Consider the following 17,572-nt stretch of genomic DNA (forward strand, 5'->3'; position numbering starts at 1 on the left):
AAGTTTTCTGTCATCTTTTAGTTTTTTTTTCCTTAGAGTGTAGAGAAATTAATTATAAAACTACACTGCCCAATGTTATTAGGCAAATTCTAAATGATCGGGGATTAAATGTGCACAGGTTTAGGGCGTATTTAGAAAGGGAAGATGTCATAGAAACTTTACAAATTTTAAAGTTTAAAATTTCTGTCAAATTTCAAGTATTCTTGTCTTTAAACTACTGAGTACATCCATTTTTTTTTAAAAAATATATAGTTTAAAAAAAATCATTTTTTACTTATTGAGGAAATGATTAAATTACACAGCTAAGACGTAGTAAAATAATTATAATTAATAAAAATACTCGTATTGTCTTAGTGTAACATCCCTCTCACTAGCGCCACCTCCAGGACGAGACGAGAAATAAAAACCAAAAGAGCGTGCAGGATGTTTTTAACTTTAAAACTTTGTTTCAGAAATTCAATGTAACTGTATATACACTTTACAATAGCATACAGCCTGACAGATAACAAAGATGTCTTAAAACATTTCTTTTTTTCTTTTTTTAAATACATCTTCAGCACAAATTCAGCAATTCTTGCATTAAAATGGCTTAACGGATATTGTGAAAAAAAAAAAAAAAAAAATCATTAACACAACTGCTGCTGTTTTTTTTTTTTTTATCCCTCCTGCAGAAAAAGTGCCTCGATTAAAAATTTAATTCAGGACTTTTCCCCCATGAAGCAAGCCGTATTCTCTACATGCTAAGTTTTAACAGTTCAGTGACATTAGCGCTAAACTAAACATACAGATATTTTGTAAGAAAAAACAAAAACAAAAAACAAAAAACACTCCATCTGATGTAAAGTTAAATCTTCATTAATACATTTAAAAAGTAGATATGACATGCCTTTTGAAATCAAAAATACAAAAAGATTTCTCCTTACTTTAAGGATTATTTTTTTCCTTTTTTTTTTTGTTGTTTAAAACATGAAGCTGCGAGTATTGTACAAACGCTCAAGTGTACAATAAACTGGTAATGCACATAAAAAAAAAAATTAAAAATAAAATAAAATTTGCTGGAGGTAAAGTATCAAATAATGCCTCCGACTGATCCTTCAAGGAGAAATGAAAAAATCAAATAATAATAAAAAAAAAGCCATGGCTGATTTATTTTACACTGAGGAGGGCGAGACTTGGGACGGGAGCAGCTTCCCTATTCTCTTCTGAACACATTGTTTTTATTCATTTATTTATTTTTTTTCCAGCTCGTCGTCTTGTTTGTTGCGGTTTGACGAGTTTAAAAAAACGTGGAAATTTGAGAGAGACGCTTGAGCTCTTCGCCTCCGATTTCTACATTCATAGTCTGGACATTTGTGCCCTTTAACGATTTTCACTTGAAGAATAAAAAAAAAAAAAAAAAAATTAAAAATACTAAAATCTCTTCTGGGACAGTTTCTAACTAACTTGTGGCGAGAAAAAAAAAAGGCAAAGACAGAGGGAACCAGGAGGGATTCATCCGGCTGAATATCCAACTCAACAGTACACGGGAACATACTGCACATCATAGAGATACACAATTAAAATGATTATTAAAGTTGTTCTAGAGGGTGGCGGCCATCTTTTCTCGGTTTTAATGTGGTTGAAGAGCTTCTGAAGACGTCTGATTGTCTCTTTCTGTGTGTATATTTTTTGATTTTACAGGCGAGAGCTCGGTGAAACCAAAGAAGGAAGCCGTGTGTGACGTATGGCACTGTACACGAGAGAAAAAAAAAAAGAAAAAGCACTTTGATTCAAAACGAGAAATATCACAAAAGACGCCGAATTGATTCAAGTTTGCTCTCGGTCTCTTTCTTGAAAAGGCTGCAAACGTCTACATTTCTGCTGCCTGCTATTAAAAAAAAAAAAAAAAAAAAAAAGCAAAATAAATGAGAGTCCAGGCAAAAAATATATAATACACATTCATATAGTTACCATTCTTAAAACACAATACTGTGCCGAAAACAAACGGAAACGCTTCAGAGAATTTAAAAACAGAAGCCGACAGTAACGGTGCGTTTGCTGGTGCCAGATGGAGCTGGTACACGAGAGATTTACACGTCATGATGCGCTGGCAGAGATGTGCTACATTAGTCATAATGCTACAGCTACAAAATAAAAAAATGAAATTAAAAGAAAAACCCAGAGCTCTGGTTCAGCCAGAAACACTTGATTAAGGAGGAAAACAAAACAAAACACTGATTTACAGGCGGATGATACGTCAGAAATACTATTAAAAGGAAATAAAAGGTGATGATGTCGATGAATGCCCTCGAAAAAACCGTTAATTACGACTCACAGGAAAAAAAAAATGAACATTTAGCGAAGACGCATCAAACCTCTACTGAATCAGAACTAAAAAAAATAAAAGAAAAAGAAAAAGAAAAGTCCTGGATCCATTTTCGTTTCATTTAATATGCACCCATGTCGTCCTAACAAGGAAAAAAAAAAATGAAAATTACTTACACCCCCCCCCTCATCTCTCCCTCCATTAAAATATCATATCTTACAAACCGAATAAAACATTTTTTTTAAAAAAACAAAACAATGAAACACCAGTTTTACCAGAAAAAAAACAAAAACAAAAACAATATAAACTTGACAGAGCTACAGAGGAATGCATATGATTTTTTTAAAGGCTACACATTCTTCGAAACCTGTGTGTGTGTGTGTGTGTGTGTGTGTGTGTGTGTCTGGGAGTAAACAAACACACAAAGCACAGACTGATTTGCAGGTCGGTCGATCCTGCTCCAAAACAACAACAAAACAAAAAATACTAAAAGAAAAACATCTGTAGCCACCGAGTGTCGTTGTTCTCCAGTGTCAACGGTGTGAGCACCAGGGTTCAGGGTTCAGGGGTTCAGGGTTCAGGGGGTCATGGGGGGGTTGGTTTTTGGGGGGGTGGGTGGGACCTGGTGGCGTTTTCACATCCACTAAACCAGCACCAAAAGACTTCAGGGTAGTTTGTGGTGTTTTTAATCGCGGCTCCACTGGAGAGTCTCTCAAAAACAAAAATAAGTTTAAAAAGAAAAAAAGGAGGAGTTTGTTCATCGCGGGCTTCGACCTCCATCTTGGTTTTTATTTAGAAAAATTTCACCCACGTCCTTTAAAAATGTTTTTTTTTTTCTTCTTCTTTTTGAATTTTTCCTTTTTAAAAAGCAACGGTGGATTTAAAAACAGAACAAAAAAAAAAAAAGGCTGATTTTTTTTACTTTTTAAAGTAATGGCAATGTTGTAGTTTGTAATCCAAAGAGAGGAGGCCGCTTCTTTTTCTTCTTCTTCTTTCTTTCTTTTTTTGTGTTTAATTTCCTTTTTTTCATAACAGGCGTGTTGTTGTCAGTCTTTTTTTTTTTTTTTTTCACGGTGTCCCTCGTCCTCAGAGTCTCTGGCTCAGTCAGTCGGGAGGTAAAAGGTCGTGAAGTCGGAACCTTTCCCGGACGTGTGGCCGCACGTCCTCGTTCTGACGGGACGAGAAGAAACAAAACAAATAAATGAATGAATGAATGAATAATTAGATTTAAGTCGTAGTTGGTGAACAGAGCGACGTCTCTCACCATCTCAACCAACTTCTCCAGGAAGGGAACAAGCTTCAGCAGCTCGTTGTCGTTCTTGTCCATGAACCAGCTCTCGATGGGAATCCCATTGGACAACTGTGGAGACAATAGAGACATAAATAAAGGTTGATGTGACTCCATGAGTCATTCTTCTGTCTTTTGAAGAACAGCTAATGTTTAAAGGAAGCGTTAAGTAATTAGTTATTACAACAATAATAATGACGAGGAAAAAAGACAAAGAAAACACTTAAGAGGTAAGAGGAACGACAGTCAGCACCAATGATTAAAAAATAAAAGTACAGAGAGGTAGAATGTATAAAGGCACACATAAAATATACAAAAGTATATTAAAAAAATATATAATTTATACAAAAAATTACCCAAGTATACATGAAACTTGCAAAATGTATAAATAATATACAAAAAATATATATAAAAATATATTAAACAAATATATAATTTATACAAAAAATGACCAAAGAAAATGTATAAATAATATACAAAGAATACATATAAAAATATCCTGAGCATATAAAAAAAATGTACAAGATTATGTACAAATATGAAAATACGTATATAAAATATTCCAGGAAATATACAGTATAATGCACAATATGAAGCTATTGAATGTATAAATAACATGTATAATAAACTCCACAGGAAATATAACTACTGATCTTAAATACTGGAGATATTTTAAGTTATAATGTATAAAAAATATATCGTATCGTAGAAGTAAAGAGCCTGAGGTTGTTCTTTGTTTATCTACATTTATCTTTATTTCTTACTAATTTAACTTCCTCGTATGTGTGTGTGAGAACAAATGTTGTGTTTTCCTGCTGGGGTTTAATCCCAGAAGCATCTGGTAAATGTGCAGTAAAAGTACGAGGTTTATTCTGTCACACACACACATCAGGGTGAAGTTTTAGTGCAGAAGCTCAAATAATCGTCCAAGTCAAATAATCAGACTTTTATTAATAATAATCAGGCTTTTATTTCCTGTGTGTGTGTGTGTTCACCTGATATGCAAAGGCTTGCGGTGAATTGTCGATGATGATGGTTTTTGACAGGTCTCTGCCTAAGATGTTGAGGTCCTTGATGTAGTTTCCCTGGACGCACACACAATGCTCACGAAACAACCTGTGTCTACGGTTACAGCCGGGAACGAAAGGAAAGAGGGAGGACGAAAAAAGAATAAATCAATCAGTGACAAGGTCAGCGCCATCAATAATTCACAGAAAAACCACAACACTGACACCTGAACAGCAGCTCACGCCAACACAGGTCATTTTTCTGAGCAACACTCAGGCTTTTTTCACGGACACTAAAGCTGTAGCATCGGCACAAAACACAACCAGTAAACACACAAGGTGAATTACTAGTGAATTATCTCCGTAAAAGAAGGTAAAATGTGTCCGACTCTGGTTATTTTCTAATTACACCGACTCCCCAAACCCTGCAGGAAACAGTGCAGCGACGACACCAAAAACACACAAAAAAAAATAAACACAACAAACCTCACTAGCTGCTTCTTGGGATCCAAGATGTTGAGCAGTTTGTCTGCATAAACCTTTTTAGAGGCTGTGAAGAGGATGATCTGGGCAAAACGAGAAGGAGAAAAAAAATCAAAATTCAAATCTGATGCGAGCAGAATTAAATGTAGTGGAGAAGCCGGGTTATATTTTTTACATTTACCTCGTATATTTGAGACATGCGCTCCAGAAACTCTCTAAAGAACGGCCTCAGGCGCACGTACACCTGAACACAACACGCCAGAGGTGAGGAAACGTTAATAAATCACATATGACAAGTCAACACTGACTGAACATCAAGGAGGAAACATGTGTCACGTGTAAGTACTTAACCTTAACTTATACACACAGAGCCATTTATTTTTATTTTATTATTAATATTTCATTTATTCTTCTTGGTTTATTGTATTTTATCATATTTTTTTTAGTCTTCGTTTATATTTTGCTGCTGTTGATTTTAATTGCTGGTGCAAAAACTTTGAATGACAATTAAAAACTGTAACACATTAGACTTTGTCGCCCTCTAGTGGCATCAAAGGGACAAAGGGGACAAGGTGTTTGTGTGGGACAACACTTACCTGGTAGATGACGTCCTGAAAGAGGACGGGGAAGGTAAGTGCTGCGTCCTCCAGCTCGTTTAAACTGCAGTGGACCAACGTTTCATCCTGGACAACACAGAGACAGATAAAATAAAATAAAATAAATCTTTTGAATCGTATAATATGAAGTAAAAACGTTTTTAAATAATAAACTTTGACTGACCAGGTCCAGGACCAGAGAGAACTCGGGCGTGCTGCGCGTCTTCAGCGGTAACGCCGGCTTACGAGTGAGCTGCTCCTCGGTCAGTGGAGGGACGTGTTTGATGAAGAAATACCTTCAAATAGAAACAACACGCGTCATTTTTAAACAAAACTTTATCTACTGTTGTTATGGCTCAGTGTTAACACCAAGAGCTGCAGGTACTAAACTTTGTGAATCAGGCGGTCAATCGTTCCAGGTATTTTAAATATCGGATTGAGTTGTAATTACAGCATCTTATTCTGATGATGACGACTTATATCTGACAAGACTCAAAGCCACCAAAGATCAAAGTACCGAAATCCTGCAGAGCTTAAAATAATAAAAATAAAGGCAGAGCCTGAACTTTTTTCTCTGAGGTTCAAGCAAATAAATTTTAGGAATTCTTCGATTAGCAATTTAACCATTTAATTCAATTTCAATTTATACAAAAACAACTGTATCATATTCTAACTCTAAATTGCAAAATTTACATCCAAACATTTAATATTAATTATTATTTTACTATTTGTTTGCAGTTAGGACACATTCTCTTGGCTCCATAAATTTACTCTCCATCTTTCCAACAACAGTGACTTCAATGAAAAAAGATGATGCCTTCCAGAAAACTCGGAAATTCTATATTCCAAGACTTCTGATATCATAATATCATGTTACAGGTAAACTTGGAGGAGAAAAAATAAGTTTTGCATATTGTTACCGTTGGCTGAACATTAAAATATGTGCAGCAGATAACTTTTATTTTGGAAACAATAATTTCTGAGTTTAACAACCCAGAGCTCATTTTTTCCCTAAGTTGTCTTGAATGCAGCATCAGCTGGACCTCAACCAAGTTTTCCACCCTACTTCTGATTGGCTCGTGTTTGGAGACTGAACGCTGCGTTACTCTCGTTTCATCGGTAGGTGAAACTGACAATATCCAACATCAACACATTTTATTTTTGTTTGTTTTAAATCGTGATCAAACGCCACACGCCAGAGATCCGACATGGATCACGAAACACTTTAAGACCTGATCCTGTGACTAATCGCGTCTGCTCTAAGGGAAGAACTTTATTCTGGAACATGAAGTCAGCCAGAAGGGAAATTTGTAGATTACATAACGTGGATGTTTAGTGAGGTGGTAGCAGGAGATCATCACTCAATACTAATAACTTGATGAATCATCTACGCTCTGGTTAAAGAGGACGTGAAGCAACAACAAAACGCGTTTGAGAAGAAGAGAAAAGTTTCCAGAGTTTATGACACGACCAGAACCAGAACCAGAACACAAGGTACGAGCTGCCCTCTCCACTTTATTATTAACTTTTACAGAAACATTTATTGGACTGAATCCAGTCCAGAGAAAACAGCGAAAAACAAGAAAAGCTTTTATCAGAATATTTAACATCAGATTGGGACTTTGGGGAATTTGACTTTATCCTTCGCTTGGTTGAATTAGAAACACTTGGTTAAGATGTTTTGTTAAGCTTTGGTTCTGTTGGGTTTCACTCACGGGTCAAAGACTTCCCAGTCTTCCTCGTAGGAAGCGTCGGGTGGTACCGCGGTGGGAGGAGCGTCCACGTACGTCATGTCTGGACTGGAGCCTGGAGCTTCAAACACAACGAGAAACATTTTTAAGAATCGTGGAAATAAGCGAAATAACAGCGTAAATCCGTATTATAACGCTTTCTTAGCGACTCACCTGTGAGAGGGGGGAGGTCGGCGGCGGCGTCGAGCTCGCCCTCGTCCGTCGTGGGACACGCCTCGAGGATGTGGGGAGGCCGTAGAGGCGGCAGCTGCGTTACACTAGCGTAGAAGTTAGTGGGGGCACACATTTCCTGCGTGGATGTGGCCGTGCTGGTGGGCGTCTCCACCGCCTGCTCGATGTCCAGCTGTTTGACGATCTCCTCGGCCTCCAGAGCCTGGTCCGGAGAGTCCGAGCCAGAAGAGGCTGAAGAAACCAACACAGTGGAGACACTTTTAGGAGGATGTGGTGGAGGAACGGCGATAAATTATCACCAAGCAGGAACAACATTTATATGTTATTTGGTGGACTTTCACTTCAGGATGTCACAATTTTAAAAAGATCAGATCAATATCACACCTCATCATAGCTCAGTGTTTTGTACTTAAGTTATTTTTAGCCCGGCGATAAAACAAAAACGTCCCTGTAGCATAAAAAAAAACATCTTCTGCTGTTTTAGTGGCTGCTGTTCCAAAACCTGTGCAACGTGGACAAAACAGAACAAAACAAAAAAAGCTGTGTTGTCCATCGCGCTGCTGTAACCGCGTATAAATAAAACAAACAGTCATTTTAGTATGACGTCGTATCAATGTGATGACATACCGTATTTTCCGGACTATAAGTCGCGTTTTTTTTCACAGTTTGGCCGGGGGTGCGACTTATACTCTGGAGCGACTTATGTGTGAAATTATTAACACATTATTACCGTTTATATCATTTCACATGTTATTTTCACACTAAACTGCAAGAGGGCGCTCTAGGCCTGTGTTGATAATTTCAACATTGGCAGTAACTTTTAAAAACAACTGAGAAGGGGTTTCACAAAAATGGCACCGAAAAGAAAATCATATTCTGCAGATTACAAGCTGCAAGTAGTAAAATATGCAGCGGAAAACGGTAATCGAGCAGCAGAAAGAAAGTTTGGAGTTAGCGAGAAACTTGTAAGGGAACTGGCGAAAAGCGGAGGTTACTCTTACTGAAATGAAGAAAATAAAAAAAAGCCAATCGCGGGCTAAAAGCTAGGTGGCCACAGCTAGAGGAACGAGTTCGCACATGGGTGCTTGAACAACGTGCGACGTAGAAGAGGAAGCGCCGTATCTTCTACCTCCGGAGTTAGCGGAGTTGTTTAAAAGTGACACCGAGGATGAAGATTTCATTGGATTTTAGTTATTTGGAGTGACACGGATGGTTTGGTAAACTTCTTAGCATGTTATTTATGCTATAGTTATCTGAATAACTCTTAATATGTTATGTTAACATCCCAGGCACGTTCTCAGTTGTGTCATGTAACGTAAGCACAATTATTCAGCCTGTTGTTGCCTCTATTCTATTTTTATTTTAAATTGCCTTTCAAGATGACATGTCTGTTCTTGGTGTTGGATTTTATTAAATAAATTTCCCCCAAAAATGCGACTTATACTCCAGTGCGACTTATATATGTTTTTTCCTTCTTTATTATGCATTTTATGGCTGGTGCGACTTATAGTCCGGAAAATACGGTATGTGTCGGAGGAGGTGCCTCTGCCCGCTTGGCTCGGGGTGATGTGAGTGTGGGCCAGCGGGTGACGGGGGAGGGAGTAATAATAATAATAAATAATAATGCACTGGTTTTCCAGTAGATGCTCAAAGTGCTTACAAATTAATGCATAAACTACCACTTGAGTTCAAACTGGGAGTTAGGTGGGTTAAGCGTCTTGCTCAAGGATACTACAACTAAAGGTAGAGCGGAATCGACCTGGCAACCTTTCGGTTATTGGACGACCGTTCTACCTTCGATCTCAGATCAAGGGAGCAAAACAACTGTCACTAATACCGGAGCTTAGTGGCGTAAAAGTCAACGAGCTTCCACGTCCGCTTACCATTTTTAGCTGGTGAGAAGAAATTGAAAACCGGCGAGAAGATGGTCCCGAGTAAAGTTGTCCTGGGTGGGCTGGTGGTCACCTCGACCGCCGTCGTCTCCTCCAGGCTCCCGTTGGGCTTCTCCTTACTCCTGTCGTGATTGGTCGCCTCTGCAGAGGAAACATTTTTAAGGTTTGAGAGCATTAAACAGAAGCGGGAGGGCGGAAATAAACATTAATATTATTATTATTTCAAGCTACACTTACGTCCATTGACGGAGCCTCTCCTACCAACTCTGCTTATAGTTTTCCGGGGGGTGTTGGTGTTCGGGGTCGTGGAGGTGATCAGGTTGTTGTCCACGTCACAGTGGAGGCGAGTCTTCTTGGCCGGGCTTTCCGGCTGCACCTGACATAGACCACGTCAACGGTTATTTTGGAAAGTTCTTACGCACAGCAGACATGTTTAGTCAGGTCATATTGTCCTTTTTCTTCTTCTACTACTACTCTGATTTCGATGCTAGCCTACCAAACATTAAATCAGAAGAGGAAGAAGATGTGTTGACACTTGAGGCGTATCCCTATTAATTAATAACTAAACGAGCTAATACGAAGGAAGACTACGAAGCGGCTTGATTTTAGCCTTTTCTGCATCTTTTTAAAAACCTGCTACTGCTTCGTGTCCTGTTAACGTGACAGTGTGATAATCCACCAGACATACATCGCACAATCTGCCAAGACACAAAAGTTGATGCTGCGCAGTTTCTATTATAAAAGAAACCCATGTAGATTATATAAAAAGGACTTTCAATTAGGATTTAATGAGAAAATACCAAGAGGAAATGAACAATACTGTGTAAAAACATCACCCCTCCCCACCCATGTGCTCTTCCTCAGGACAAACTTCTTTAGCCGAGTTGACTTTTCCACTTGTTACTACCTCCTGTCCCTGCACACCGACTCTGTGAGCCAGAAGCTAAATTTAGACCAGAGTCCGAGTTCTCAGACAAGCTGCTGCATTCCACCAGACATTTCTTGGGAAACATGACACTCTTGCAGCAAGAAAACACAGCATTTAACTCCGAGACCTGAACAGCACATTGTTAAATACAAGCTTTAAAACAGAAGTGGCAAAAAAAAAAGATGGAAGCTTCTTTTAACTTTCCTAGAACATGCGCCGCAGTCACATAATAATAAATAATAATAATAAAGATAAAAATGGGCAGGTAGTTTACCTTCACAGCATTTCCTCTGATGAACTTCTTGATGGTGGAGAACAACCCTCTCCCTCCGCTAGAAGGAGTGTCCTCCTCTACTTCTGAATGCCTCCGCTTGGTTCGGGACGGGCGGCTTGCCAGAGTGGGGATCGGTTGCTGAGACGCCTTACGCATTCTCAGCCTCATTGTTTTAGCAGTCACATGTAAGGCTGTTTAAAACAAAAAAAAAAGAAAAGACATAATGTAAAAAAAGACGGCAGATACAGGAAATCATTATGACTAAACCATCACAGAAATAAATCCAGGCAAATACGTGAGCCTTAAGGTTGACAAACCGGTCATTTTAAAAACAGCCTCGAACTCCTTTTTGCTTTTAAAAACGAACACGTCTGTGGGGTGCATCTATGTGCAGAGGAGTAACACTGGTGCATTTTCTGCCAACATCTGGATGCATTCAAGATCCCATTTCACTTACATCAGTGGATCACGGCAGCCACAGCTGGCTTTACTTCCATTTTGTACAGTAAAAAAAGCCCCTGATCTCAACTGGATATGTGCATAAAACGACCAAAGTTTACGTCGAATTAAATAATTGGAGGCACCGAACTTAAACTTTCCCCCTAGGAAATGGATTCAATCTCTATTCATTGGGCGATTTAATTGGTTAACAATGTTGTCTAGAAACACGTAGCGGAAACTGAAGACAATCACCAGTGAGTGTTAGTCGTTTGTCAAGCACGCCGGGCTTTCTCTTGCGCTTACATAACTGAAAAATGTGTCCGGACATATCCAGAACCTGTCAGGAGCCCTGGAAACACAGCAGCAACCTTTCTCACCACATACTGTACATATCTACTGTAACAAGTCCTCCGCTACATCTGCTTTACATTAAACACAGACGTGAACAAGCACCCGAAAGTGCATGGACTCTGTTGCCCCAATCCCCACGCACAGAAAACAGCATCTGGGTACATGGCAACATTAAAGTTAGAGGGGAAAAAAAACTGGAACGAGCATCAAATAACTTAAGCAGATGTAGAGAGTGAATTTAAATCGAACTTCCAGGAGAAGAGATTTTATAACGGGAATAAACTGTTGTTATACTGGAACGCTTTCATTCACTAATTCCTAATGTTTTGGTGAGTAGGTGTATATTTAATAAATCCCTTGGCACCTTTTTTGTTGTTGTTTGTTTTAATGCCTTTAAATACCCATCAAACAACTTGTTATTGTTAAAATAGTGTATTCTTTTTTTCAGGAAATTACTTTTCCCTTGGCACAAATCAAAAACAATTCACAATATTAACAGTCCTTCATAAATTAGGTCTGCTATTTATGTTATATATACAGTAAACAGGACTGGTTTGACTCCCTTGGTCAAACTTGATTCAAAATGTAGTTTCTCCACTTGTTTTTGTGACAGATAAACATATGTCACAGGAAAAAAAAAATTTAAAGATAGGTTTGAGATTTGCAGTAGTGGTTAAAGGTGCTATTCCAGGTTCAAGCAAAAAATATTAAAGGTATCAATATCCCACAATATCCCACACTGATCTGTAAATCAGTGTTGACTGCTAATGCAATGTTTGACATATTTACATAAGTTAAAATAGTTCTCACTTCTGATTACGTAAAAAAAAAATGGAGGGAAAAAAGCGAACATGATTTGTAATGTGACAAACATTGTGTACGTTTTGTATTTTCCAGGAGATGCTCTTACAATATGAGCATAAGCACAAGTAATTAGACTTTATGCTACTCTTTTAAATCATGTCTTGCCTCAGTTTCTCTTTTGCTTTTAGACTCTATTCGTCCCAGAAGCGAGACTTGATTCCACTTTGAGGAGGATTGGACAAGACAAGAAACAACTTCTGGCACTGGACATTAAATGTGGTGGGCACAGATGAGAGACAAGTCCCCGGGTCTGCTATTTAGAGTAGCTGTGGCTGCAGGTATTAAGCTCTTTCCCATGTGATTAAAAAGTCCGATAACTATGACCCGACGGTGGCGTGATGAGGTTTTGGTTAAGTGGGTGTGTATCCTGTTCTACTGAGGCTGCAAGCATGTGCAACAAGTCTGATCTTTATAAGAAACTTATAAGGAAATGGTGCGCTGTGAAACAGGGCTAAATATGGCATGAGGGCAACAGGAGTGCTGCTAAACATCCTTATTTCTGTGCCATGAGCTCACTAACTAACTGAGGATTGTGCACACAGCAAAGGTACGAGGCGAGTGAGCGGGAAATAAGAACCGAGACTGAGAGGAACGAGCGAGGCCCTACCCACAGCGAGCCCTCTACGCAACACTTACTCAGAGGCTAAAGCACAGCCAGGTCCCTAAAGAAGAGGATAAAGCATAGCTCATGTTCTGCATAATAAAAAAAAAACATATATATACACATATATAACATGCTCCTGTTAGTTGAGTCGCTGTGCAAAACAACATGCTTGAAAAAGTTGCACAAAATACACAGGAGCTTTGCAGATAAATGTGCAGGTAGCTAACAGCTAACCCGACCAAAAGACAGGTCGGTGTGAAGGAATGTGACAATTTCGCTCTGGTGCACTTTATATTTATTTTTTTTGTATTACAGCCTATTTGTTTACATGTCTAAGAGAATTATAACACAATCACCACCCACTCCTCACCAAGCTTACTTATATGTATACATCTGTTCTATTTTATATATTTACTTAAAAGTGCTTATTCCACTTTTTTGATACATATATTTTTTTTAAATATATATATATTTGCACTACTTTAGCCAAGAGCTACCGCCCAAAATGTCATTATATACACAGATAATGAAAATAAATTATTCTTGAATCTTGAAATAGTTTGCTTAAACGTAGCGGTTTTTAAACAAACCAAACCCAAATATCGTTAGTCTAAAATCCCATAATTTCCCAAGACATTTTTGAACGTTTTCGGGAAAACAAAGGGGAAAAAACTCAAATTTTTCGGAAGTATATTGGTATTTTTATCGATATTGTAGCAGTCGGTGCAAAAAAATAAAATGACTATTATGCCATTTCAGACTAAGGACATGCTAAAATGCCATTGGATAAAACACAAACACACATATATATTAAACAAACCGAACAAATAAGGAGAATAAGTTAATTCACACGTGTGAAGTTTATTTTTCTGACTGTCCTCATCGTGGACATCACTCTCTGCTAATTGACAGCGAAACTCGTCAAGACACCGTTAATAATAATAATAAAAAAATAATAATAATAAAAAACACTCCGTTAAATACAATGCTGATAGGGTTGGAAGATAACCAACAATGCAGTTAAATGTCAGGCTAAATTTCCAATTTACGGTGACATTAAAAAGGGGAAGAAGGGGAAAAAAACACAACACGGTGCTAAGCGAGCTAATATAAAAGCTATAACGTTACGTCTGTGAAGGTTCCCAATCAAAAAGCCTTTTTTAAAAAAAAAAAAAAAAATTTAAAAAAATGCAACTGGACTTGTTGAGTTTTTAAACTCCACCAGATTAAACGCCCTTTAAATATAAATAAATGTAAAAAAAAAGCTAGCAAAGTTCAAACGCCAATTTTGGGCGACGTTAGCTCCGCTGCTAACTAGCACACCTAGCCCAATGGTGGTTCTCGTTAGCCGTTAGTTTTTTTTTTATAAACGGGTACAAAAATGACAAGTTACATGATTAATGTAGCCCCCAAATGAGCTGACTGATATTAAAAGTAGACGGAGGTTAAAAAAACGGTGGGACCTACCAGGAATTAGCCATGTCCCGTGCCCCCCCAACACCCCCACCACCACCAGAAGGCCGTGTTTTATTTAGCTGCCCTTAGCTACACAGGCTACGTTAGCACGGCTAGCTCAAGGCTAACCGTACCCAGCATTCTTCAAAAACCGCTTCGGGGGTAAGAGATGTTTAACGGCGGAGAAGGGAGGAGGGAGGGGGGGGGGGGGGGGGGGGGTGTTTAGCTAACGTTACACAAACACAAGACAAACGACAAGAACAGGGAACATAAGGTGGGTGGGGGTTGGTTTTCTCCACTTACTTTACGGTGATCCGCAGTTAACTGGAGATAATGTCTCAAGGCCGATTTACCATCACAGCAGCGGCGGTGGTGGTTGTGGTTGTTGATGTTGTTTTTTCGTGAAACCGCTCCGACACTTTTTTTTCCTCCCTTTATTTTTCCCTCCTTTTTTTCTAGTGAATCTACTCAAGGGCTGCTTCTTCTTCTTCTTCTTCAAAATGACACACGGCTGTGTTACCAGGCGCCATTTCCCGCCTCTGCTCGGTCTCTCCGAGGTAGATAACCCGTATGGGACACAGACACACCCCCCTCTACCCTCTACCTCTCACAAACACACAGCAGCCAGGTCTCCGCCAGTATCGACCCGAAAATATCGATACTCCCAATCCAGTGGTGTTATTTTTTTTTTTTGTAGAATCGATCCTCACATCAAAACATCGATACCCAATCCGCTTTCACAAAAAAAATTTAACCCTATAAACGCACTGAAATACTTGGAAATTCTACATTTCAGGCCTAGAGTGTTATTGTAGGACATCAGAAAACTGTTTTACCTTTGTGAAAATCAAGATTAATGATTTTGCTATATATGTTTCCTTGCCTTAATGTGATAAACAAGTGCATTTAGAACATAAGTGCTGATTCAGGCAGCATACATAATATCTCATTAGACAAGACAACATTAGGACACTTCTTTATGCAGAGGATGGACCTTGCAGACCTTGTAGACTACATAAGACTGTTTCCTTGATCTTTTCTGATTGGCTGAATTAAAATCACATGCTTCTAAACCTCACTGAGAGACACACACACACATATATATATTGAAACTACATCTCAGGGCACATGCACATAGGTCACGTTGTTTCTTAACAAAAACACATAAATGGGAAAGAATGTAGAAAGTTTTCAAGTTCTATCAAGCAACTGTTCTTATTTTCATCTTTGTTTGAGAGACATTTTCTGATTAAACAGAAGTCTGATATTCGGCAGCTTGTTTAATCCTTTATACGGAGGTGTAAAAATACATTTTTCATAATTACATTCACAAACGTTTATTGTAAAAAGTCAACATTTTCATATACACAAGTTGACGTCTAGAAGTATCGGGATATTAGCCTTGGTATTACTTGGTATCGGATCGAAAAGGAAAAAAAAACAGTGGTATCGCATTCCCTCGCAAAATCTTCTTCTTCTTTGGTTTCAGACGCATCTGAGGCGAATTGCTGCCCTCTGCTGTTTTCATGCCAGTTCTGTTGGTGTTTATGTTTATTCCAATGTAAATCTGCAGCAGCTTCTTCATTTTGTTCCAGTTTCCTGAACAGTTTCCTCCTTTGTGATGTGTCTCTCTTGCATTGCAAAATTACATGTGTTACAGCCTCTGGCTTTCCACACTCGCATCGTCCATCATGGTGATTCCCAATCAGAGTCAGTCCACTTCTAAAACCACAGTGTCCGAGTCTTATTCTACTACAGCGTCTCTCCTGCTACAACCAAAGCAGTTATTGCTCAGATGCTCTTTTGTATATTATAAAAAATTGCTGCCTTTGCTCCCTTTATCCCAGGAGTTCTGCCACATTTCCTTTGCTGCCTGGTTTATTGCAGATGAGTGGTCTGGTGGTCAGAAATCCAATATAAGCATCCACATGAATCCTATGTTATTAATTCTATATGCAGCCAGTCTCCAGTCAGCGGTGAAGAAGGTACTGATCGACGCTTACGTTTCAATTTTGTCTCTCGTACGACTGAAGTGATAATTTTACACATTATTTATGTATTTTAAAAAAACAACAACAAAAAACAAAAACAAAGAAGTAAAATGAAGGGAGAGATTTACTTTCATAGTTGTATTGTAGTGTCTGAACACTGCCTGGAAAATAAGTTTTATTTGTTCTCAAGTGATAACTTTGTGTTCTTTCTGCACAAAAGTGTATATGCTGATAACAAAGTATTTTTTATTTACTTATAAACTTTGCCCAAATTCTGCACTAGATTTTAACCAATTAATAATCTAAAAGGCAAATCAGAAAAACACTAAAAGGACATAAAAATTCATTCAGATTCAGATTCATTCAGATTGATGATGCATCTGCATCGGTGATACTGGTCCTCTAGTTACTTGGTATCGGATTGATACCAAATCTAGTGGTATCACCCATTGGATGAAGGTGAAGGCGTCAAACAAATATCAATTTAGAGTTTCACATGCAACCCAATTTAATTTTTCCATTTTATTACGGAAATGTACTGAATTAACTTGAGAAAAAAAAAAAAAAAATAGAAACCTGTTTATTTCTGAGCCAAAAAATATAAAGAAAAAAAATCTTATAAGAACTTTTTTTAATCTGAAATAAAATTCTGTTTTTATAAGATAAAAATCATATTAATGTTCTGTTCTCAGAAAAATAAATTCCATTCATATGATACAAAGTTTTTTTCAGAGAATAAATAAATTATTTTTTTCAAGATAAAATTCTGATTTTGTAAGAAAAGAAATTCTGAGATAAAATTCTGGTTTGTTTTTTATAAGAGACAAAAATCATTTTTTTCTGAGATAATCTTGTTTTTCTCCAAAAGAAAAAAATAACATTTATTTGATATAAGAGAATATAATTTTCCAAGATAAAAGTTCTGAATTTTAAAGAAAAAAATAACAAATTTTCTGTGATAAAATTCTGTTTCTCTGAAATAAATTTGTTTTGTTTTTATAAGCAAAAATAAATTAAGTTTTATGATATAGATTTTTTTTCTGAGAATAAAGAAAATTATTTTTTTGAGATAAAGTGATTTATTTATTTATTTTTCCCAAAATAAACCTCAGATTTTATGAGTGAAAAAAAACTCCTGTTCTTCCGAGAAAAAGGTCTTATTCTTCTCAGG

General features: G+C 37.7%; 1 protein-coding gene across 2 annotated transcripts; it reads right to left on the reverse strand.

Annotated features, from left to right (window-relative positions):
- Positions 1 to 424: 424 nt before the first annotated feature.
- On the reverse strand, positions 425 to 15,000 carry ctdspl2b (CTD (carboxy-terminal domain, RNA polymerase II, polypeptide A) small phosphatase like 2b). 2 transcript variants are annotated; one of them, XM_047581435.1, is made up of 13 exons: positions 14,714 to 15,000; positions 10,696 to 10,886; positions 9,731 to 9,869; positions 9,485 to 9,634; positions 7,584 to 7,832; positions 7,395 to 7,491; positions 5,864 to 5,975; positions 5,680 to 5,766; positions 5,265 to 5,327; positions 5,087 to 5,166; positions 4,589 to 4,715; positions 3,570 to 3,665; positions 425 to 3,475 (listed from the first exon to the last, which is right to left on the reverse strand). In XM_047581435.1, the coding sequence occupies exons 2-13, from the start codon at positions 10,861 to 10,863 to the stop codon at positions 3,410 to 3,412; spliced, it is 1,434 nt and encodes a 477-aa protein (XP_047437391.1). In that variant the 5' UTR covers positions 10,864 to 10,886; positions 14,714 to 15,000; the 3' UTR covers positions 425 to 3,409. The 2 variants fall into 2 exon arrangements, with proteins under 2 accessions (XP_047437391.1, XP_047437392.1); XM_047581436.1 differs by lacking the exon at positions 14,714 to 15,000 and adding an exon at positions 14,423 to 14,541.
- Between the last annotated feature and the right edge of the window lie 2,572 nt (positions 15,001 to 17,572).

The sequence above is a fragment of the Mugil cephalus genome, chromosome 3, assembly GCF_022458985.1.
Source record: "Mugil cephalus isolate CIBA_MC_2020 chromosome 3, CIBA_Mcephalus_1.1, whole genome shotgun sequence".
Lineage (NCBI taxonomy): Eukaryota > Metazoa > Chordata > Actinopteri > Mugiliformes > Mugilidae > Mugil > Mugil cephalus.

Excerpts from the sequence above, each read along its gene's own strand:
- ctdspl2b (XM_047581435.1), bottom strand. The coding sequence starts at position 10,863 with ATGAGGCTGAGAATGCGTAAGGCGTCTCAGCAACCGATCCCCACTCTG. Across the intron at positions 5,976-7,394 it reads GACTGGGAAGTCTTTGACCC|GTATTTCTTCATCAAACACG; the intron begins GTGAGTGAAACC and ends TTCTATTTGAAG. Across the intron at positions 5,767-5,863 it reads TCTCTCTGGTCCTGGACCTG|GATGAAACGTTGGTCCACTG; the intron begins GTCAGTCAAAGT and ends TGTGTTGTCCAG.